Source organism: Saccopteryx bilineata, chromosome 6, assembly GCF_036850765.1.
Source record: "Saccopteryx bilineata isolate mSacBil1 chromosome 6, mSacBil1_pri_phased_curated, whole genome shotgun sequence".
Lineage (NCBI taxonomy): Eukaryota > Metazoa > Chordata > Mammalia > Chiroptera > Emballonuridae > Saccopteryx > Saccopteryx bilineata.
In genome coordinates this window covers 153,467,989-153,491,492 of record NC_089495.1, presented here as the reverse complement: position 1 = coordinate 153,491,492, position 23,504 = coordinate 153,467,989, and the positions used below count along the sequence as shown (strand labels likewise).

The window sequence follows — 23,504 nt, the reverse complement described above, 5'->3', positions numbered from 1 at the left end:
CAGTACTCTGTCACATCCTTCCCTCCTCCCTACCCATCCCTCTCCTGAAAAGTGACAGGAGCCATGGTATTAGTTACTCTTGGTCTCTTGGGTGTGCATGTCACCTCCATGCACCCCATTCTTGGGCTTCTAAAGCCCTGGAGTATGCTGGCTTCACAGGGAACACTGTCTCATACAGTGGCATCTCTTATCCCAAACTGTGGCTCACCATGACCTCCTGGTGTCACCTTCTGGAACACAGGTGTGGCATAATGTATCTCCTCAGAGTATTCAGTTTCTAGACAAAAGACAAGGAACAGAGTTATTGGGCCTGTAAACCAAATCTCTGATCACTTGAGGGCCATGGTTTAGCTAGCTGCCCTCACGATGGTGTGTGGCCCCTGGACTTTGCAGAGAGTCCTTACCATGTTGTGGTGTGGAAACACCCTGTCTTGGTTCCAAGCCTGGCACAGACTCCTCATCTGTAAAGTGGGAACAACATAAATTGGGCGTTAGTGCTGTTTCTGTAGGACAGGGCAGGTAAATTACTTAGTACTGTGCCTGGAACATGGCTGGCCCTCAGTCAACGATGGCTGGGATTGTTCTTATTGGCCAAGGTCGTGGGTCTGTTTACCATAAAGTAGCATATGATGCCTACTTTGAGAGGTGATCATAAAGGGCTTTGTGACACAGTGGGCATCATTCCAAACTGGTACAAAAAAAATTTCTGAGATGTGTTAAGTGGAAAAGAAAAATCAAGATGCAGAATAGCTTATATGACATGCTGCCATTGCTACCATTTGTTTAGACATTACCATACACATAGACTATCTGTGGAAGGATTTTAAAAACTAGTTGTTCCTGGAAAGTGGGACTAGGAATCAGGGGTGAGATGGAAACATTGTACCCACGTATCTGTACAACCTTAAAAAATAAGATGAACACCTAAAACCAACCAACCAAACCAATAAAAAACCCAACAAAGTCCTCTTACCTGCTTGATTTTTATAGATACTTGTATACACTTGAACTTCCGTGGGTGTAGTTCCATAGTCTCTGGGTTCCTTATCTCTCATAGCTCTTCCTACATAAATTGGTGCAGAATTAATTAATTAAATGAAATCAATTCAGTCACATTTTTCTCATCTCCTCTGACAAGCAGAATTCCCCAAAGTTCTGAAACAAAGAATGACCTATTCCAATCATCTAAAACTTTTGTCTCTTAAAGGAAAACCATGAACTGAGCAAGGCGTCCATAGCACCTGTTTCTCCAAGCCAGGAGCCCTCCTGATTTATTTTCCTGGCTCTGCAAGTGACATCTTTTGCCTAACAGGTTACACTTGAGATGGCCAGAAACACATTTTCTTTCCTTTGTTGAACAGAACCATCTGTTAAAAGCTTTGTAATAGTTGCAAGAGATAGTAAACTACCCAGCTGAGTTCTCTTGCTGTGGCCAGTACTCAAGAATATTAATCCCACTTTTGCAAAACCTTGGGCTTTTTGTAGAAAAGGGGGGAGACAAGCTTTAAAAAATGTATGAGATGCCTACTTTTTGACATCTATTTTCAAGTTTCATGTCAACTGAGTCCCTGACCTCTCTGAATTGTAACTCTCCAGAGAATGGAGGGAGGAGGCACAGGCGCCTGACACTTATCACTCAGTTCTCTCCCCAGTTGTGCCAGTTTCTCCCAGAGCCCATTCTACAGGCCAGAATGCTGAGGCTCAGGCAGGTTCACTGGCAGGTGTCCGTGCTGAGACACAGCCGTCTTGTGCAGATGTCTGACTCCTCTGTCCTTCTGTGCCAAATGAAAAGGCCATTTTGAAATCTTATCTAGAGGTGGTCATAAGACGTGAATAGGGAAAAGCAGCAACCAGGGCTTGATACAGCGCTTAAAGCAAGGCAGAGAGCAAGGACGCCCGTTTTTGTCTTCATGTGCGAGTGTCCGAGTGGCAGACCCAGCAAGATGCTCAAGAAAGATAGAGCAAGGCTCTTGCCTTTGAGGAGCTGGCATGTCAGGGCCCACGACATCATTTGCAGGGCTCAGGGCAAAGTAAAGATGTGGGGCCTCTTGTTAAACAATTATTACTGCCCTGGCTGGATAGCTCATTTGGTTAGAGCATCATCCTGCAGCACAGAGGTTGCTGGTTCAGTCCCCAGTCAGGGTACACACAGGAATGGATTGATGTTCCTGTCTCTCTCTCGAGCTCTCCCTCTCTCTAAAATCAATAAAATAAACATTTGAAAAAAAACTATTACTGCCTGACCAGGCAGTGGCGCAGTGGATAGAGCGTCAGACTGGGATGCGGAGGACCCAGGTTCGAGACCCAGAGGTCGCCAGCTTGAGCATGGGCTCATCTGGTTTGAGCAAAAGCTCACCAACTTGGACCCAAGGTCCCTGGCTTGAGCAAGGGGTTACTCGGTCTGCTGTAGCCCCATGGCCAAGGCACATATGAGAAAGCAATCAATAAACAACTAAGGTGTCGCAACAAAAAACTGGTGATTGATGCTTCTCATCTCTCTTTATTCCTGTCTGTCTGTCCCTGTCTATCCCTCTCTCTGACTCTCTTTCTGTCTCTGTAAAAAAAAAAAAAAAAAAAATTATTACTATCTGTATACCCATGTTCATAGCATACTATTCACAATAGCCCAGAGGTGAAATAACCCAAGAGTCCATTGATGGATGAATGGATAAACAAAGTGTTTATATATGTATGTATGTATGTGCATCTATCTATCTGTGTGTGTATCTATATATGTATATATAATGAAATATTCTTCAGATTTAAAAGCAAAGGAAATTCTGACATGTGCACAACATTGATGAGCCTTGAGGTCATTATGCTGACACAAGCCAATTACAAAAAGACAAATTTTGTTGTTTTTTTTTTGTTGTTGTTGTTGTTTTTCATTTTTCTGAAGGTGGAAACAGGGAGAGACAGTCAGACAGACTCCCGCATGCACCCGACCGGGATCCACCTGGCACGCCCACCAGGGGCGACGCTCTGCCCACCAGGGGGCGATGCTCTGCCCATCCTGGGCGTCGCCATGTTGCGACCCTCCTGGGTGTCGCCATGTTGCGACCAGAGCCACTCTAGCGCCTGGGGCAGAGGCCACAGAGCCATCCCCAGCGCCCGGGCCATCTTTGCTCCAATGGAGCCTTGGCTGCGGGAGGGGGAAGAGAGAGACAGAGAGGAAGGCGCGGCGGAGGGGTGGAGAAGCAAATGGGCGCTTCTCCTATGTGCCCTGGCCGGGAATCGAACCCGGGTCCTCCGCACGCTAGGCCGACGCTCTACCGCTGAGCCAACCGGCCAGGGCCAAAAAGACAAATTTTGTATGGTTGCATTTAAATGAGGTCATCCCTAGCGTGGTCAAAATCACAGAGACAGGAAGTAGGATGGTGGTGGCCCGGGCTGGGCGGAGGGGAGTGACTGGCAAGTTAGTGTTTGATGGGGACAGTTTCAGTTTCACAAGACAAGGAAAAGGCTGTGTCTGGATGGTGCCATTGACCTGTATACTTCACAGTGGTTCAGGCGGTCCGTTTCATTGTTTTATAGGTATACATATTTAACACAATTTAAAGAGTAATTTTTAAGAGTTGAATTTCAAGGCAGTGATGGCAGCAGCAGGATATGAGACCAAGTGTGAGGTCTCAGTCTGTGTGTCCACAAGCAGTCTAAATAAGAAAGGCTCTTACCGGAGAAACGGCAGCAAGTCTATACCGTTTGTCTTCCCTTTTGCAGCTGTTCCTTCTCTTCGTTTCTTCACACCCATTTTTGATTCCCCTTTCCCTTCCTCCTCCCCTGCTCCCCTGCAGTCTGTATCCATAACCATGGAAAACCATGGAAAGGCATCTGAAGCACTTACTTGCTCTGTACTTTGGTAGGATCCAGCATGCCAGAATCAGGACCATGACGATTAGCACCAGCAATGACACCCCGAGCAGAAGCTGTGGGCAGAACGGACAGCTGCCTCCACCTGGAAGGAGGCAGCATTCACCGGTCACCGCACAGCTTTCTTCCCCAAGGACATGGAACTGTGAAGTGTCTGGACAGGCCAATCAGGGCTGTCTCACAAGTTAACCCGTGTGCTGTGCGCCCTGGTCCCCATGCTGCTGTGGACAGCTGCGACTCTCCAGAGTTCTCTTGTGGGTGAAGTTCTTAAAGGCACGACCAGTGCATCTCCCACAGGGGTCGTACAAGGAACAGAAAAGCGGCACAGCATTTAACAGACCAGTTAGTGGCCACGTTGTTAGGGTCATAAGCCTCAGAATGGCCTGCCCATTTATTGGGCAAAGCCCTTAGTCATGTTGGCATGATTTAGGTCACCCAAACAGCTACTATTTATTATTCACTACATGCCAGACACTGTGTTGAGCACTTTACATGCATTGCCTTATTTATCTTTTTTTTTTTTTTTAATTTTTCTGAAGCTGGAAACTGGGGAGAGACAGTCAGACTCCCGCATGTGCCCTACCGGGATCCACCCGGCACGCCCACCAGGGGCGAAGCTCTGCCCACCAGGGGGTGATGCTCTGCCCCTTCGGGGCGTTGCTCTGCCACGACCAGAGCCACTCTAGCGCCTGGGGCAGAGGCCAAGGAGCCATCCCCAGTGCCCGGGCCATCTTTGCTCCATGGAGCCTTGGCTGCGGGAGGGGAAGAGAGAGACAGAGAAGAAGGAGGGGGGGGTGGAGAAGCAAATGGACGCTTCTCCTATGTGCCCTGGCCGGGAATCGAACCCGGGTCCCCTGCATGCCAGGCCGACGCTCTACCGCTGAGCCAACCGGCCAGGGCGCCTTATTTATCTTAATTATTACGCCTATTTTACAAGTGAGTAGAGTAAGGCTCAGCGAGGTTAAGTGACTTTCTTAAGGTCACATAGCTAGTAAGTGGAAGAGCTGTGATTTGTGGGCATTAGCCTGATTCTGGGGCCTGACTCTCACGGACTGCATCACCTTACTAGGACTTAGCACCAGGATGTGGGCTCTGTTCTTCTGAAGATGAAGCCAGGTGAAGCGTTCAATGCCCAAGTGTGCCCATTACTTTGCTGACCTAGGTTTTGTTCTAGCCTTTCCTACCTCAACCAATATCCCTTCAGAAGGAGCTGGAAAGCCAGGTGTGGATCTAGACTTCTCAGACACCACAGAGTTCTTCCCTGGAACGCGGCAGCATGGAGGACAGCTAGCCCCAACTCTGGCCTGGCCCCCCTCCCAGCCAGGCTCTGACTTGCACCCTAAGGGACCTTGCGTGCACATAGACCTCCAGCCTGCATGTCTAAATGCCATTCACCCCCGCCCCAAGCAGCTCCCTTAGCGTGGGTCCAGGAATGCGCACATCCTCACTGGGGTCCACCCTTGGGAGGATAAGCTGCGAAAGAGGCTGTGTGGACCCTGTTAGGTGGGTTCTGATCTGATTGCTTAGGGAATTTGGGTCCAGGTCCTCAGAGTGCAGTGTAGAAAAGTGGGGATATAGGGTCCAGGTGGGCATATTCCCATGTTTCCCTGGACCCCTCAGCCTGTGGGAATGTGCATGGCCAAGAAGCACCAGAGCATTGCCCTCCACAACACAGGGAAGGGACAGGGCCCCTCTTGCCCCAAGCCTAGGGTGATACTAGAAGTCTAGACTCGCCACATGTTAGCAGTGGGGCAATAAACAGCCAAGTAAGCATTAAAAGTCAATGAGAAAACAGACGAAAAGAAACCTGGCACCTCCAAGAGAGATGCGAATCCTAATGTGACTGCATAGACCCTGGGCAGTGGAAGGTCAAAGCAGGAAGTCTCGTTACAAGGTCCCTCCTGTGACAGTGCCTGGGCTTTTCTATGTTGTTTTGTTTTAATGGCAGAAAATAGTCCCATCAGTTTCTGTAGACCCTGCCAAAGGAATGGCACTTGGAAGCAGGTGGCCAAAGCGGCAAGTGGACAGGCAGAAGAAACTTCTGGAAGCAAATCCAGACCCTGTTGAAAGAACTCAGGTAGCTCTTACCTGTTGAGGGCATGGTGACAGGATGACTGTATTTTTCATGGCCGGGCAGTCTGTTTCTAGCTCTGCACCTATACTCTTCCCCTTCTCCAGTGTTGTTCTTGGTTAAATTAAATTCAGCAGGCTCCCTTACATACTTAGGAATAACTGGTGACACAGCAATGTCATGTTTAAGGAAAGTGTAATTGATGGGCAGAGTGCCGTTGAACGAGATGCAGCGTAATGTTACATAACGGTTTGTTTGGACAATGATGTTGAGCACCGGAGTGGTCACTGGGTCTGGAAAAATGAGAGTGCATGTTACAGGGATAGGCAGATTAGGTTCACCCACTCAGTCCACAAACATGGATCGAACCCCTATCCTATTTCCTGATGTGGACCCAAAGATGAATGACACCCTTGAGAAGTCAGGAAGCTGGTAGCCCAGTGGGAAAGGCTGATGTTTGTGTGGGCCAATCCCATGCAGTGTGACATGAGCTGGGTGCGGAGAAAGCGGAGAGTGGGGGTTTCTCTACTTTGAGGAATCAGAGTACAAACTTGCCTTTCATCAGTATTCTTTCATCGCAATTCATAATCTCTTTATTGTTGATGACTATGATTTTGTGAAAGTCCCAATTGCAAGTATGAAGTTGAGAGGTACTTTTATTCCTAGTCCATATAAGGTTACAGCAGGGTTTTCTTTTTTAAACAAATCTAAAAACACCATATTTTCATTTTTATAGGACTCAGCTTCCTATAAAACAGGAAGTGACCCTGATAAATAGATTCAAAAGAACTTCTCAATAGAAAGGTGTGGGTCTGGCAGGTTGTATCCTACTTCATGGGAGAAACCAGCTGTATGGTTTATAATTCATTCATAAAACAGTATTATAGGAAAGGAAGGATCATTGTTGAGTATTCATTGCGTGCCCTTCTCCAGATGAGCCAACTGTGATTCAGAGAAGTTAAGAAACTTACCCAAAGGTCACAAGCTAGTAAACGTCAGAGCCAAACCAATTTTTTTTTTTTTTTTTTTTTTTTTTTTTACAGAGACAGAGAGAGAGTCAGAGAGAGGGATAGACAGGGACAGACAGATAGGAACGGAGAGATGAGAAGCATCAATCATTAGTTTTTCGTTGCACATTGCAACACCTTAGTTGTTCATTGATTGCTCTCTCATATGTGCCTTGACCGCGGGCCTTCAGCAGACTAACTCCTTGCTCGAGCCAGCAACCTTAGGTCCAAACTGGTGAGCTTTTGCTCAAACCAGATGAGCCTGCGCTCAAGCTGACAACCTCGGAGTCTTGAACCTGGGTCCTCGGCATCCCAGTTCGACGCTCTATCCACTGTGCCACCGCCTGGTCAGGCCCAAAACCAATTTCTAAGTAGATGGTTTTCTTTTTACAATATCAATTTGGCACAGGACCAAAGTATAATTAAAATCAAAGAAAATAATGTAGAGTCTCCTTGCCTCACCCCTTCTCTGAGGAGGAATCCCAGCATTTGCGACAGAGTGGCACCCAGTGTTGGTAGCCTCAGAGAGCAGCTGCTTTGTTTGGGAATAGCACCAATATGATGCTTGTCCTTTGAAACTAAAATCTACCTCCTATAATTTTCAGGAAGGAGGAGTTGAAACATTTATGAGACATCTGAGAGCATGGACTCCTCTCTGAGATGAAATGATTCAAAATGGAGCAAGGGCTGATATCTACAATGATTGGAAAGATGAAAACTTTCCTGAGAGTTTGTAGCAGGACTAGTAAAGGGCTTTACAGCATCCCAGTGATCAGGCTAAGAGAGTTGCTACTCTTCAATAAAACAATTATATTTAAATTTTTCAAGAAGTCCTTTAAGGGTCATTCAGTTGCCACCTTCCTTGTAAGACCTTTCCTAAATCCTCCAGACAGAGTGTTCCCTCCTCCTTCTCCTCTAGCTTTTGGTCTCATCCTTGTATTATTTTTTCTTCCTTTTCTTTCATGATTTTATTTCATAAAGTGACTCATGGTCACTTCAAACATAACCTGTTAGAAACTGAAATGCACTGTGGGAAGCAGTATGGCATTATTCCAAAAAGTTACAAATGGAACTGCCTTATGACCCAGTGATTCCACTTCTAGGAATTTAGCCAATGAAACCAAAACACTAATTTAAAAGAATAATACACCCCTATGTTCATTGTGGCATTATTTACAATAGCCAAGATTTAGAAGCAGCCCAAGTGCCCATCAGTAGATGAGTGGATAAAAAGGCTGTGGTACGTTTACACAGTGGAATACTACTTGGCTGTAAAAAAGAAGGCAACCTTACCCTTTGCAATAGCATGGATGGACCTGAAGAGCATTATACGTCAGTCAGAGAAAGACAAGTACCATATGATTTCACTTATATATGGAATCTAATAAATATAATAAACAAACAAAATAGAAAGAGTCTCACTGATACAGAGAACAGACTGCCAGCTGTTAGAGGGATGGGGGTTAGGAGGCTGGGTTAAAAAGATGAAGGGATTAAGAAAAAAATAAAAAATAAACAAACAGAAAGTCATAGGCAACAGTATGGTGATTACCAAAGGGAAAGGGGGGGTGGAGGGAGGTATAAGAAGGTAAATGGGAGTAAATGGTGATGGAGGGAGACTTGACTTGGGGCGGTAAACACAAAATACGATATACAGATGATGTGTTAGAGAATTGTACACCTGAAATCTACATCACTTTATTAACCAATGTCACCCAAATAAATTCAATTAAAAAAAACAAAACTGCCTGATAGGTGGTTGCACATCAGACTGGGATGCAGAGGACCCAGGACCGAGGTCGCCACCTTGAGCACGGGCTCATCTGGTTTGAGCAAAACCTCACCAGCTTGGACCCAAGGTTGCCGGCTCGAGCAAGGGGTTACTCGGTTTGCTGAAGGCCTGCAGTCAAGGCACATATGAGAAAGCAATCAATGAACAACTAAGGTGTCGCAATGTGCAACGAAAAACTAATGATTGATGCTTCTCATCTCTCCGTCCCTGTCTATCCCTCTCTCTGTCTCTGTAAAAAAAACAACAAAAAACAAACCAAAACTAAATTCTAGCTAATCTGCTAGTTAATGAATCAACCAGTAGGTAGATAAACATTAAAATCCTATTCTTTAAAAAAATGTATTCATGCATTCATTCTTTTTATTGTGGTAAAAACAGTTCACATGAGATCTACCTTTCTTTTTTTTTTTTTTTGTATATTTCTGAAGTGAGAAGTGGGGAGACAGACAGACTCCCACATGTGCCTGACAGGGATCCACCCGGCATGCCCACCAGGGGTCGATGCTCTGGGATCAATGCTCTGCCCTTCTGAGGTGTTGCTCCATTGCAGCCAGAGCCACTGTAGTGCCTGAGGCGGAGGCCATGGAGCCGTCTTCAGTGCCCGGGCCAAATTTGCTCCAATGGAGCTTTGGCTGTGGGAGAGGAAGAGAGAAATAGAGAGGAAAGAGAAAGGGAAGGGTGGAGAAGCAGATGAGCGCTTCTCCTGTGTGCCCTGGCCGGGAATCGAACCAGGACTTCCACACGCTGGGCCGACGCTCTATCACTGAGCCAACTGACCAGGGCGAGATCTACTACGTTCTTAACAAAACTTTAAGTGCACAGTATTGTTAACTGTATGCAAAATGTTGTACAACAAAATCTCTCTAACTTATTCATCTTGCATAACCAATGCAAGATGAATTGATCCCACAGATATGTATAAAATCTTCCAACCATCTAACAATGTTCTGTAGCCCCATTATTTCATTTTTGCCCATCCTCATCAGCTGATCGCATTAGCTATCTGGAAGTCATTCCTGATTTATTCCTCACCTTCACTATCTGTCATTCCAAATCTAATCTTCTAGAAAGTCCTGTTTTTCCTTCTTCCAAAATATGTTTTGAGTCCATCCACCTCTGTCCATCCCCACTGTTTGTCTCCCGGGTGACTGCAAGAGCTTTCTGTCCACTCCCAAATATGATCCATTCTGACCCTGATCCACCTAGATTGGATTAGCTTCCAAGATGATGAATGGGTCACTGGCCTTGCCTAACTTGGCCCCCCTCCCTCTCTAGTCTAACCTGGAACCACACTCCTCTCATCTGACCTCCAGGCATACTGGCCTTCCCAAACAGCCAAATTCTTTCCCAAGTTAGAGCCCCTGCACAGGCCATTGTCTCTTAACTAGTGCCTCTCTTCTCTGCCTCTTCACTTAGCTAATTACTTCTCATGTTTCAGGGCTCTATTTAAATATCATCTCCTTTGAGAGACCCTCCTTAACGACCCTCTGTAGATCCCTCCTGCTTCTCTCCGTCATGGTGCTGGGTTCATTCTCTTTGTAACAACACAGTTTGCGATTATGAATTTATTTGACTACTTTGGTTTTGTGTGTCCCCCACTAGACTGTAAGCTCCATCAGGGCAGAAACAAATGGATATCCAGAGGTTGGCACATCTGGGATATCAATAAATATTTGATGAGTGAATCAATGAATAATGCATTTATGTTCAGTACTCATATCCCTGACGGGGCTGGGGACAAGATGACATCTCTTAGACATCATTAAAACTCCAGCAGCACACAGGACAATTACACAGGATAGGCACTCAGTAGATACCTATTAATCTGACCTAAGTGAAGACAATATAGTTTTACTATAAAACAGTTCTATAGAACAGTAAAATTATTATAATAAATGGCAAGAAACTTGTGCATTTACTTGGAAGGTAGAATGGTGGAAAATTTTATACATATCTGTGGGACAAAGTCAGGAAATGAAGACTTGAGTTTTTTTAACCAGTTGATTTAAGGCATCAGCCATCAAATTTATAAATCAGCTAGAACTAAGTATATTCATTATAGAAGTGTAGGCTCCTATTATTCAAAGGGTGGAAACTCACACTAGTGGTGGATCCTTCCATGTTTTCTCACGTCAAACCTCTGTGATTTGCCTGACCAGGCAGTGGCGCAGTGGACAGAGGGTCGGACTGGGATGCTGAGGAACCAGGTTCCAGACCCTGAGGTCACTGGCTTGAGCGTGGGCTCATCCGGCTTGAGCATGGGCTCACCAGCTTGAGCGCAGGTCGCTGGCTTGAGCATGGGATCATAGACATGCCCCATGGTTGCTGGCTTGAGCCCAAAGGTCATTGACTTGAAGCCCAAGGTCGCTGGCATAAGCGGAAAGTCACCAGCTTGAGCAAGGGGTCACTCAGTCTGCTGTAGCCCCCGGTCAAGGCACATATGAGAAAGCAATCAATGAACAACTAAGGTGCTGCAACAAAGAGCTGCAACGAAGAATTGATGCTTCTTATCTCTCCCTTCCTGTCTGTCTGTCCCCCTCTGTTCCTTTCTCTGTCTCTCTCTCTGTCTCTGTCACACACACAAAAAAAATTCTGTGATTTGATGAGCAATCAAATGCTCTCCCTCCCAAATAAGTGCCTCCCCTCCTCACCCCATTCTGTCCACTGTGGACTGAGATTCCCTTCCAGAGTTAAAACCAAACAATGTTTGGGTCATGCTGCCTAGCTTCTCAACTCATATTTCCATAACTGAGGACGGAAGACATGCAGTGGTTTTCAAGCTTTTTACACTTGGGGACCAGTGAAATCAGAAGAACTATTTCGGGGACACTAAGGCAGAAATCAACCTGAATTTGACTAGGATCATTGGGTCTATAATCTTCATACAACATCAGGGTGGTTAACTCTTTCACACACAACCTCGAAATTTCTGGTGGACCAGCCTGTGGAACAGTGGTTGAAAAACACTGATCTTCGGTATATCCAAATGGAATATCCAAAGTTGCATAGGAAGTACACAGGTCCCCCGACATCCATTTCACTACTCTTTCTGCAGTACAGGTCTCCCCCTACTCTTCAAAAATTCATATTATGCCACTTTGCTTTATGAAAGGCCTACTTTAGTTCCCGTTTTCTATGATATTTGCTTTTACAAAAAAAAAAAGGCGAAAGAAAAATAGCGTGCAGCATTTATTTTGCAGCGAGCTGTAAGAGGCTTCGAGAACCGCAAGCCTTGAGAGTGGCCTTGCCAAGTTCCTTCCCCAGGAAATACACTCAGCAGCATCTCAGCCTCAAGCCGCCGGGGCTGCGAGCTGTATCTGTGAGTGTCTGCGCTTCATCTTGATTTATTCTGTGCATTGTGAGCAGGATGTGTCCTGTCAGAAAGCCTAAGGGAGTTTGTAAGGGTAGTATTATACTTAGGATAAAACTGGACATAATAGTGTTTGGTATGATTTGGTAGGTTACTTAGGGAGTCTGGGAACACTCAAAATTTTTCCATAATAAATTAACGGTAATTGCTTTTTTGCTTTATGCCATTTTGGCTTAACAAAAGGCTTCATGAAAACACTAGTTTCTGATAATGGGGGACGCCTTTGCCAGGCTGCTGGCTCCCACAGGAGTCTGACTACCAGAGAATATTATTAGCTAGGGTTCTGCCTTCACATTACCCATGGCATCTGAGGACCATGTTTTCAAGGGTTTCCTGCTTCTTAACATTTCTTTTATAAGTATGGCTTCTATGCAGTTTGTGTTCAAAGTTGTTCAAAGATGGTTGTTTCTAATCTAGAGCCCAAGGTATCTGCTAAGCCTGGCACAGAAATTGGCAACTGTAGTCACATGAGCATTCTTCAGGAAAGTATCTATCTCTATCAGGAGTTCATTACCAAGGTCACCTTCGTAGAGAGCCCATCAGGGCTAGGTTGTGAGAGGCTTAGGGTGGGAAGCCGGGAGGGAAAATATAGCAGTAATGAGATGCGGTTGGGCAGGAAGAAGCCTGGCTAATGGGACACCTGGCAGATGTTCACTACAAAGGGGAGGGGTGGGCAAAGCCTCAAGCTTTGAAGACACTGTTCACAAGGTCCAACACTGATTTTAAGACTCCTTACTTGACTCTTCAGAGAAAAAGTCATTTTTGCCTACGTATCGGGAATCCTCGAGTAAAGCATCTAGGAAAGGTTTCAACAATTTTCCAAATGGTTGTTCTGAGATGTTTTGTCTTAGGCAGTCAGCCTATTATTATCTAAAGTAGCCAAATGCCTTTGGAAGAGAAAGTGAAATAAAATTAATAAAGATCTCAGTGATGTACTTTCCAGGCTCTACAGTGAGTACTTAAAGGGGAACAGCGAGCCCATGGTAGAATGGAAAAGGGTCCTACAGACCTCGGCCAGTAGCACAGTGGATAGAGTGTTGTCCCACAGAGCTGAGGTTGCCAACTCAATCCTGGGGTTGCCAGCTTGATCCCAAGGGTGCTGGCTGGACCTGAGGTTGCTGGTTCAAGCCCCGGTCAGGGTGTCAGGGCACGTATGAGGAACATCAGTGGGTGCACAGCAAAGTGGAACAAGTTGATACTTCTCTATCTCTCTTCTCAAAAGAAGAAAGAAAGAAAGGAAGAAAGAAGGAAGGAAGGAAGGAAGGAAGGAAGGAAGGAAGGAAGGAAGGAAGGGAGGAAGGAAGGAAGGAAAGGAGGGAGGGAGAGAGAGAAAGAGGAAGGAAGGAAGGAAGGAAGGAAGGAAGGAAGGAAGGAAGGAAGGAAGGAAGGAAGGAGAAATAAAATACAAAGAGTCACAAATCATAGGACCCTAAGGAACAAGTGCTTTACTTACCAACAAATATGAAGTTGAACTCATGACTGTATTTACTATTGTTGGAAAATTGGGCTTTGCATTTGTAGGGCCCCAAATCATGTACTTCTGAGATGCTTAGGTTAAAAATCACAGGTTCACCTTTGCTCTTCTGGGTTCCTATGAGATTCAGTCTCCGAAACAAAGAATAGATGATTTGTAGTGATTTGTTCTGGGTTGAACACATTAGTGATACATTTTGTCCCTTCATGACTACATTTGTCTTTGTGTCCAAACTTGGAGAAGTGGATTCTGGAAAACAAAGTAACACAAGAGAAAGTTTTTGTTAACATTCCTTGGTAATAACTGAGTGGTCTTCTTGCCACATTTTGTGAGTCAAGGTAGTGGAGACAGTGTTCTTGGTGAACTTTCCAAAGGGGGTGTTTTTTGCCTCCCCAGCCAGGCTGACCAGTGTGTGAGGAAGCCTCACAGAGGCCCCTCCCACAAGAGATGGTGGCCCTGACAAGCAAGCTCTTTTGTGCTTGCTATCTTTTGGGCCAGTGAGAGCATGAAGCAGACACTCTCTAAAGACTGACTATGTGCTGACCAGGCGGTGGTGCAGTGGATAGAGCATCGGACTGGGATGTGGAAGACCCAGGTTCGAGACCCCAAGGTCGCCAGCTTGAGTGAGGGCTCATCTGGTTTGAGCAAAAGCTCACCAGCTTGAGCCCAATGTCGCTGGCTCAAGCAAGGGGTTACTCGGTCTGCTGAAGGCCCGTAGTCAAGGCACATTAAAAACAAAACAAAACAACAAAAACCCCCCACAAAGACTGACTATGCTGACTTAGAATACTAAAGTTCCAGGTTCTATGACCAAACGTTATGTCTTGTTTTGTCCATTATTTATTTTAAATGTTTTATTTTGGAAAATAAGAACTCTGAAAATAATAGTAGAGAAAAGAATATAATGATTTCCCATGGGCCTTTCACCCAACTTCAACAATGATCAACTCATGGTCCATCCTGATTCATCTGCCCACCACCCCTTTCCATTATTTTAAAGCAAACCTCTGACCGCATGTTATTTCTTCCATAAATTTCAGTATTGATAAAGAGAAAAGCCGCCCCTGACAGGTGGGAACTGGCCTGGCTAAGAACTGAGCTGTCACAGCTAGAACACCAACACCAGACAAGACCACTCTGTGACCATGTGGGATCAGGACCAAACAAGATGACTTCATAACCCTGTCTGGACATAGATAAAGACACGACCACTGTCCAATGCACAAAAATGGCTAAACATCCCCCTAATCCAGGGGTCAGGAACCTATGGCTCACGAGCCAGATGTGGCTCTTTTGATGGCTGCATCTGGCTTGCAGACAAATCTTTAATAAAAAAAATAATAATGTTAAAAATATAAAACATTCTCATTACAATCCATTCATTTTCTACCGCTCATGTTCATGGTTGCTGGTGGCTGGAGCCAATCACAGCTGTCCTCCAGGACAACACCAAATTTTTATTTGATAATGTGTAATGTACACAGGTTGTTGTGAGGTCAGGAAGTAAACTTCACTCCTTTTAATCAAGTAGTCAGCTAGCTAATTGCAGAAACCCTTTTGATGAAGAAGATGAAAAGAAAAAAAGATGAGGAGTATCGTACTTTTCAGCAGGAATGGACAGAGGAATTCACCTATGTGGAGAGAGTAGGTTCTGCAGTGTGTCTAATATGCAATGATAAAATTGCATCGACAAAACGGTCAAATATAAAGCAGCACTTCAACACACGCCATACTACATTTGCATCGAAATATCTAGCGGGGGACAGCAGGAAGAAAGCATGTCAAGAGCTACTGTGCAGAGTGCAAGCTAATCAGCAGCAACTCCATGTTTGGACCCAACAAGGTGACTGGAATTCGGGCAGCTTTGCTGGTGCTTTAGCAATTGTGAGAAACAAAAAAGCCATTCACAGATGGGGAGTATGCCAAAACATTCATGCTTGATGTTGCCAATGAACTTTTTGAGGACTTTTCGGATAAAGACAAGATAATCAAACGAATGAAAGACATGCCTCTGTCAGCAAGAACTGTTGACGATCGTACCATCATGATGGCAAATCAAATTGAGGCAACACAAGTGAAGGACATAAATGCAGCACCATTCTTTTCTCTCGCTTTGGATGAGTCAACAGATGTAAGCCATTTATCCCAGTTCAGTGTAATTGCAAGGTATGCTGTTGGTGACACACTATGTGAGGAAAGTCTTGCTGTTTTGCCTATGAAAGAGACAACAAGAGGGGAGGATTTATTCAAGTCTTTCACTGAGTTCACTAAAGAAAACAATCTACCGATGGATAAACTTATTTCAGTGTGTACTGATGGTGCTCCGTGCATGGTAGGGAAAAACAGGATTTGTAGTGCTTCTTCTTGAACATGAAAAGAGACCCATCCTAAGTTTTCACTGCATCCTACATCAGGAGGCACTTTGTGCTTAGATGCATGGCGAGCAGCTTGGTGAGGTGATGTCGCTGGTCATTCAGGTGGTCAACTTTATTGTTGCCCAAGCTTTAAATGATCGCCAGTTAAAATACAGCTGGATGAAGTTGGGAATAGTTATCCCAGTCTGTTTTTGCACAGCAATATGCGTTGGTTGTCAAGAGGGAAGGTGCTCAGCCATTTCGCGGCTTGTCTGAGCAAAATATGGACTTTTCTTGAAATGCAAAACGTCAAGTATACTGATTTAGCTAACACTGAGTGGCTCCTGAAGTTCTACTATCGCGTGGACATGACTGAACATCTGAACCAGCTCAATGTGAAAATGCAAGGTGTTGGAAATACAGTCTTATCCCTTCAACAAGCAGTGTTTGCATTTGAAAACAACCTGGAACTCTTCATCACTGACATTGAAACAGGTCGTTTACTATACTTTGAAAAACTGGGAGAGTTTAAAGATGCATGCACAACAAGTGACCCTGCTCAACATCTTGATCTCCAGCAGCTAGCAGGCTTCACATCGAATCTCCTGCAGTCATTCAAAGTGCACTTTGGAGAATTTCATGAGCTCACTTGTCTTTTTAAGTTCATCACCCATCCATACGAGTGTGCAGTGGACAGCGCTGACCTGAGTTAACATCCCCGGTGTCTCCATCAGAGATTTTGAGCTACAAGCTGCTGACCTGAAGACCTCAGACATGTGGGTGAATAAGTTCAAGTCACTGAATGAAGATTTGGAAAGACTTGCATGACAGCAAACAGAGTTGGTGAGCAAACACAAGTGGGGAGAAATAAAAAAACTTCAACCTGCGGACAAACTGATTGTCAAAACTTGGAATGCGCTTCCTATCATATACCAAACACTGCAGCATGTGAGTATTGCTGTACTGACAATGTTTGGCTCTACGTATACATGTGAGCAGTCTTTCTCACATCTAAAGAACGTTAAGACCAACCTACGATCACATTTAATGGATGGAAGTCTCAACGCCTGCATGAAGCTTAACCTTACCACATATCAACCAGACTACAAAGCCATCAGTAAAACCATGCAGCACCAGAAGTCGCATTAATGCTAAGAAGTACTTTATTCATCATTGGTTAGCAACAACATAACAACGTTATTAAAAAGAATTCAGAGACTTATTGTATTTTAAAAGTGTTAGCCCTGGCCGGTTGGCTCAGTGGTAGAGCGTCGGCCTGGCGTGCAGAAGTCCCGGGTTCGATTCCTGTCCAGGGCACACAGGAGAAGCGCCCATCTGCTTCTCCACCCCTCCCCCTCTCCTTCCTCTCTGTCTCTCTCTTCCCCTCCCGCAGCTGAGGCTCCATTAGAGCAAAGATGGCCCAGGCGCTGGGGATGGCTCCTTGGCCTCTGCCCCAGGCGCTAGAGTGGCTCTGGTCGCAACAGAGCGACACCCCGGAGGAGCAGAGCATCGCCCCCTGGTGGGCAGAGCATCGCCCCTGGTGGGCGTGCCGGGTGGATCCCGGTCGGGCGCATGCGGGAGTCTGTCTGACTGTCTCTCCCCATTTCCAGCTTCAGAAAAAAAAAAAAAAAGTGTCGGTCTTACATAAAATGCACACATTTACTTGTATTCAGTGTTAAACATATTGTCTGGCTCTCATGGAATTATGTTTTAAAATATGTGGTGTTCATGGCTCTCTCAGCCAAAAAGGTTCCCGACCGCTGCCCTAACCTGACTGATAAGAGTGATTGCTGCTGTTTTAACAGTCACAGCTTTTGCTTGCTTTTTTTTTTGTCTTTTAGGTAAGAATTATTAAGATATACAATCATATCATCATTTCCACTTCCTAATAGGATCCAATCCAGAGCAGAGCCTTTGAATCTTCTGCCAGATCTCCTAACACAGATCTCATCATAACACCTGTGTGACATCTCATGATTTATATATTTTCTCCCAAACCTAACTTGGTTCAACTACATGTGCATTCCTGGTGATCTTTGGCTGGAGGGCATTGGTAGTTTATATCTCTAAAAGAGAAAGACTCTTTGTAAACATAACAATTACCATTATCACGACTAAGAATTAACTATATATTTTGTGTGTGACTGAGCCAGAGAGAGGGACAGATGGGGACAGACAGGAAGGGAGAGATGAGAAGCATCAATTCTTTGTTGTGGCACCTTAGTTATTCATTGATTCCTTTCTCATGTGTGCCTTGACTGGGGGGCTACAGCAGAGCAAGTGACCCCTTGCTCAAGCCAGAGACTTTAGGCTCAAGCCAGTGACCTTGGGCTTCAGGCCAGCGACCATGGGGTCATGTCTATGATCCCACTCTCAAGCCAGTGACCCTGTGCTCAAGCCGGAGACCTTGGGGTTTCGAATCTGGGTCCTCTGTGTCCCAGGCCAATGCTCTATCCCCTGCCTGGTCAGGCAACAGTATTTTTAAAAAGTCATCACTTATCTAGTAAGTGCTCAAATTTCCGCAATTTTCTGATTCTTCTTTTTTTTTTTTTAGAGTTCAGAATGGCCTGTTGTAATTAGCTGATATGTTTCTGATGTCTTTTTAAAGCTATAAACCTTTCCGGAGACAAGATGGCGCTGGAGTAGGCGAACGTACCAGCATCTACCTCCCAGAACCAATGTGGATTACAAACAAATTTTATGAACTATCAACTGGAAAAACCAACTTTGGACTAAACTAAAAGGACTCTTCAACCCAGGAACGCTGAAGAAGCCACCCAGAGACTGGTAGGAAAAGCGGAAACGCGGAGAGGGCTGCCCAGCTTCTCGGAGCGAACGGCAGCAGGGAGAGACTCGCGTGGCGGGAAGTGAGTTTAGCAGAGGGGAAAGGGCCCTGAGCCCCAGGAACAAAGCCCCAGCCTGCAGCCCCAGAGCCCAGAAGAAGCATAAGGACAGTATTTAGCTGGAAACAAGTCAGGATACTGTTTGTGAGAGAGTCTGATTTCTCAGACCCAGGATCCTTCTTAAAGGGACCACGCAGAACATCTCTCTCACACTCACCCGGGGCTCCTGGAGACGGAGGGAGAGGGGAGAGAACCACAGTAACAGGAAGAGAGTGCAATCTAGGAGGCATAGGGAGAAACATTTTTGGGAGATAGCCACCCTAACCCCTGAGACGAGTCACTCCCCAAAGCTGAAGTGAATATTTCCCCCGGAAACAGCAATACCAGCAAAGGGAAGCAGGAGAGCAGCCAAACAAGCTCCCCCGCGGCATTCAGAGCAGAGTCGCATAGAAGGAGGGAGCTTTCGGGTCTACGGTAGTGAGTCTTAGGGTCCGAGCTGCAACGCCCCCACCCACACGGCTGAGGGCGCACCGGAGAGCGGGCGGCAGCGGGAGACAAAAGCGCGGTTCTGCTGGCAGGGGCAGAAGCCGGCTGGCCACCAGTGGGCTCAGGTGTGAGCTCAATCTTGCCCGGCTAGGGAGAAGGGGGCATGCAAAAGCGGCTAAACTCAGCTGCCGGCAGCCTGTAATCCAGCCTCCGGGAGAAGGGCGGGAAACCCAGAAAGGGTAGAAACCAGCCCCGGAGCAAGGGCAGAGGAGCACATCCCTGCCCCGCCTGTGCAACCCAGGCTTGCGGTCTGACTTGGTAGCAGGCTCCTCCCGCGGGGGTGGAGCCAAAAGCCCAGAAGAGGCAGAGTTCCGCTACGAAGCTGAGCTTGGGCACGCAGCCTTTCCTGGTGGTAGAGCCAAGGCTAGCAGCTGTTCCTTGAGTGGGATCATCCTGCAAAGGCAGGGCGAAAGCTCGGAAACAGGCGGAGACCCGCAGCTGAGCAAAGGTGCTCGCCAGTGCCCTCAGGACCGAGCATAACATCACACACGGGGGCGGGGCAAAGGCCAAGGCCACCAACCCTTGTGCACCCGAGCACGTGATCACAGCCACTCTCGTGAAGAGAAAATGCGGAGGCAGAGAAATACAACACAAATAAACCAAGAGAAATCCCCAGAAAAGGACCTAAGTGAATCAGATATAACCAAATTACCAGATGCAGAGTTTAAAATAACAATTGTTAGGATGCTCAAAGATATTAGAACCACCATAGATGGCCACTACGAAAACCTAAATAAAGAGATAACAAATATAAAAAAGGACATTGAAATAATAAAAACGAATCAGACAGAAATGACAAATACAATATCTGAAATAAAGAATACAATGGAAGGAATTAAAAGCAGGATGGATGAAGCAGAGAATCGAATCAGTGAGTTAGAGGACACAATAAATAAAGGCATGGAAGCAGAGAAGAGAAAGGAAAAGAGACTCAAAAAGTCTGAGGAAACTCTAAGAGAGCTCTGTGACAACATGAAGAGAAATAACATCCGCATCATAGGGGTTCCTGAAGAAGAAGAGAAAGAACAAGGGATAGAGACTTTGTTCAAACATATTATAGCGGAAAACTTTCCCCAATTAAGGCAGGAAAATATTTCACATGTTCAGGAAGCACAGAGAACTCCATTAAGGAGAAATCCAAAGAAACCAACACCAAGACACATCATAATTAAATTACCAAAGCTAAAAGATAAAGAGAAAATATTAAAAGCTGCTAGAGAAAAAAAGACAATCACCTACAAAGGAGCCCCCATAAGGATGACTTCTGACTTCTCAACAGAAACACTTGAGGCCAGAAGGGAATGACAAGAAATATTCAAAGTAATGCAGAACAAGAACCTACAACCAAGACTACTTTATCCAGCAAGGCTATCATTTAAAATTGAAGGAGAAATAAAAAGCTTTACAGACAAAAAAAAACTGAAGGATTTCACTACAACCAAACCAAGGCTGCAAGAAATGCTAAGGGACCTGTTGTAAACAGATCAAAGGAAAAAAAAGAATATAGCAAAAGAGAAAAAGTTTTAAAGAAAAAAAATGGCAATAAACAATTACATATCAGTAATAACCTTAAATGTTAATGGATTAAATGATCCGATCAAGAGACATAGGGTAGCTGCGTGCATAAGAAAACAGGACCCATACATATGCTGTCTACAAGAGACACACCTTAAATCAAAAGATGCACACAGACTGAAGATAAAAGGATGGAAAAAAATATTTCATGCAAATGGAAATGAAAAAAAAGCTGGGGTAGCAATACTTATATCAGACAAAATGGACTTTAGAACAAAGACCATAGTTAGAGATAAAGAAGGTCACTACATAATGATAAAGGGAGCAATACAAAAGGAAGATATAACCATTATAAATATCTACGCACCTAATATAGGAGCACCTAACTATATAAAGCAGACTTTGATAGACTTAAAGGGCGAGATCAACAGCAATACTATAATAGTAGGAGATTTCAATACCCCATTAACATCATTAGATAGGTCCTCAAGAAAGAAAATTAACAAAGAAACAGCAGACTTAAAGGACATATTAGATGAACTCGATTTAATAGATATCTTCAGAACCTTTCACCCTAAAAGAGCAGAATATACATTCTTTTCAAGCGCTCATGGGACATTCTCTAGAATAGACCACATGTTAGGGCACAAAAGCGGGCTCAACAAATTTAAGAAGATTGAAATCATATCGAACACTTTCTCTGATCACAATGGCATTAAACTAGAAATCAACCACAATAGAAAAATTGAAAAACATTCAAACACTTGGAAACTAAATAGCACGTTATTAAACAATGAATGGGTTAACATTGAGATCAAAGAAGAAATTAAAAAATTCCTAGAAACAAACGATAATGAGCATACATCAACTCAAATTTATGGGACACAGCAAAAGCAGTCCTGAGAGGGAAGTTTATAGCATTACAGGCATACCTCAAGAAGCTAGAAAAAGCTCAAATTAACAACTTAACCCTGCATCTAAAAGAACTAGAAAAAGAACAGCAAGTAAAGCCCAGAGCTAGTAGAAGGAAGGAAATAATAAAGATCAGAGCAGAAATAAGTGACATAGAGGCTAAAGAAACAATACAGAGGATCAATGAAACCAGGAGCTGGTTCTTTGAAAAGGTAAACAAGATCGATGAACCTTTAACAAGACTCACCAAGAAAAAAAGAGAGAGGACTCAAATAAATAAAATTAGAAACGAGAGTGGAGAAATAACAACTGACACAACAGAAATACAAAATATTGTAAGAAAATACTATGAAGAACTGTACGCCAAAAAACTAGACAACCTAGATGAAATGGACAAATTCCTTGAATCATATAATCTTCCAAAAATCAATCTGGAAGAATCAGAAAACCTAAACAGACCAATTACAACAAATGAGATTGAAACAGCTATCAAAAAACTCCCAAAAAAGAAAAGTCCTGGGCCTGATGGCTTCACAAGTGAATTCTACCAAATATTCAAAGAAGAACTAACTCCTATCCTTCTCAAGCTATTTCAAAAAATTCAAGAGGAAGGAAGACTTCCAAGCTCCTTTTATGAGGCGAGCATAATTCTGATTCCAAAACCAGGCAAAGACAACACAAAAAAAGAAAATTATAGGCCAATATCCCTGATGAACTTAGATGCAAAAATCCTCAATAAAATATTAGCAAACCGGATCCAGCAATATATGGAAAAAATCATACACCATGATCAAGTAGGATTTATTCTTGGGAGGCAAGGCTGGTACAATATTCGCAAATCAATCAATGTGATTCATCACATAAACAAAAGAAAGGAGAAAAACCACATGATAATTTCAATAGATGCAGAAAAAGCATTTGATAAAGTCCAGCACCCATTCATGATCAAAACTCTCAGCAAAGTGGGAATACAGGGAACATACCTCAACATGATAAAGGCCATCTATGACAAACCCACAGCCAACATCATACTCAATGGGCAAAAGTTAAAAGCTATCCCCTTAAGATCAGGAACAAGGCAGGGGTGCCCCCTTTCACCACTCTTATTCAACATAGTTCTGGAAGTCCTCGCCACAGCAATCAGACAAGAAAAAGAAATAAAAGGCATCCAAATTGGAAAAGAAGAAGTAAAACTATCATTATTTGCAGATGACATGATATTGTATATAGAAAACCCTAAAGTTTCAGTCAAAAAACTACTAGACCTGATAAAAGAATTTGGCAAGGTGGCAGGATATAAAATCAATACTCAGAAATCAGAGGCATTTTTATACACTAATAATGAACTGTCAGAAAGAGAAATCAGGGAATCAATCCCCTTTACCATTGCAACCAAAAAAATAAAGTACCTAGGAATAAATCTAACCAAGGAGATTAAAGACTTGTACTCAGAAAATTATAAAACATTGATAAAAGAAATCAGGGAAGATACGAATAAGTGGAGGCATATACCGTGCTCATGGTTAGGAAGAATAAACATCACTAAAATGTCTATATTACCCAAAGCAATTTATAAATTCAATGCAATACCAATGAAAATACCAATGACTTACTTCAAAGACATAGAACACATATTCCAAAAATTTATATGGAACCAAAAAAGAACACGAATAGCCTCAGCAATCCTGAAAAGGAAGAAAAAAGCGGGAGGTATCACACTTCCAGATATCAAGTTATATTATAAGGCCAT

General features: G+C 44.2%; 1 protein-coding gene across 3 annotated transcripts in view; it reads right to left on the bottom strand.

Moving 5' to 3' along the window:
• The window catches only part of MILR1 (mast cell immunoglobulin like receptor 1), a 32,553-nt gene that overhangs the window by 689 nt on the left and 8,360 nt on the right, over positions 1-23,504 (bottom strand). For all 3 annotated transcript variants that reach the window (XM_066235908.1, XM_066235906.1, XM_066235907.1), the window contains exons 2-7: positions 13,564-13,833; positions 5,959-6,234; positions 3,845-3,955; positions 974-1,063; positions 405-461; positions 209-277 (exon numbers count right to left, since the gene is read on the bottom strand). In XM_066235908.1, the coding sequence (XP_066092005.1) occupies positions 209-277; positions 405-461; positions 974-1,063; positions 3,845-3,955; positions 5,959-6,234; positions 13,564-13,833 (873 nt within the window). The remainder of the gene's footprint in view (positions 1-208; positions 278-404; positions 462-973; positions 1,064-3,844; positions 3,956-5,958; positions 6,235-13,563; positions 13,834-23,504) is intronic.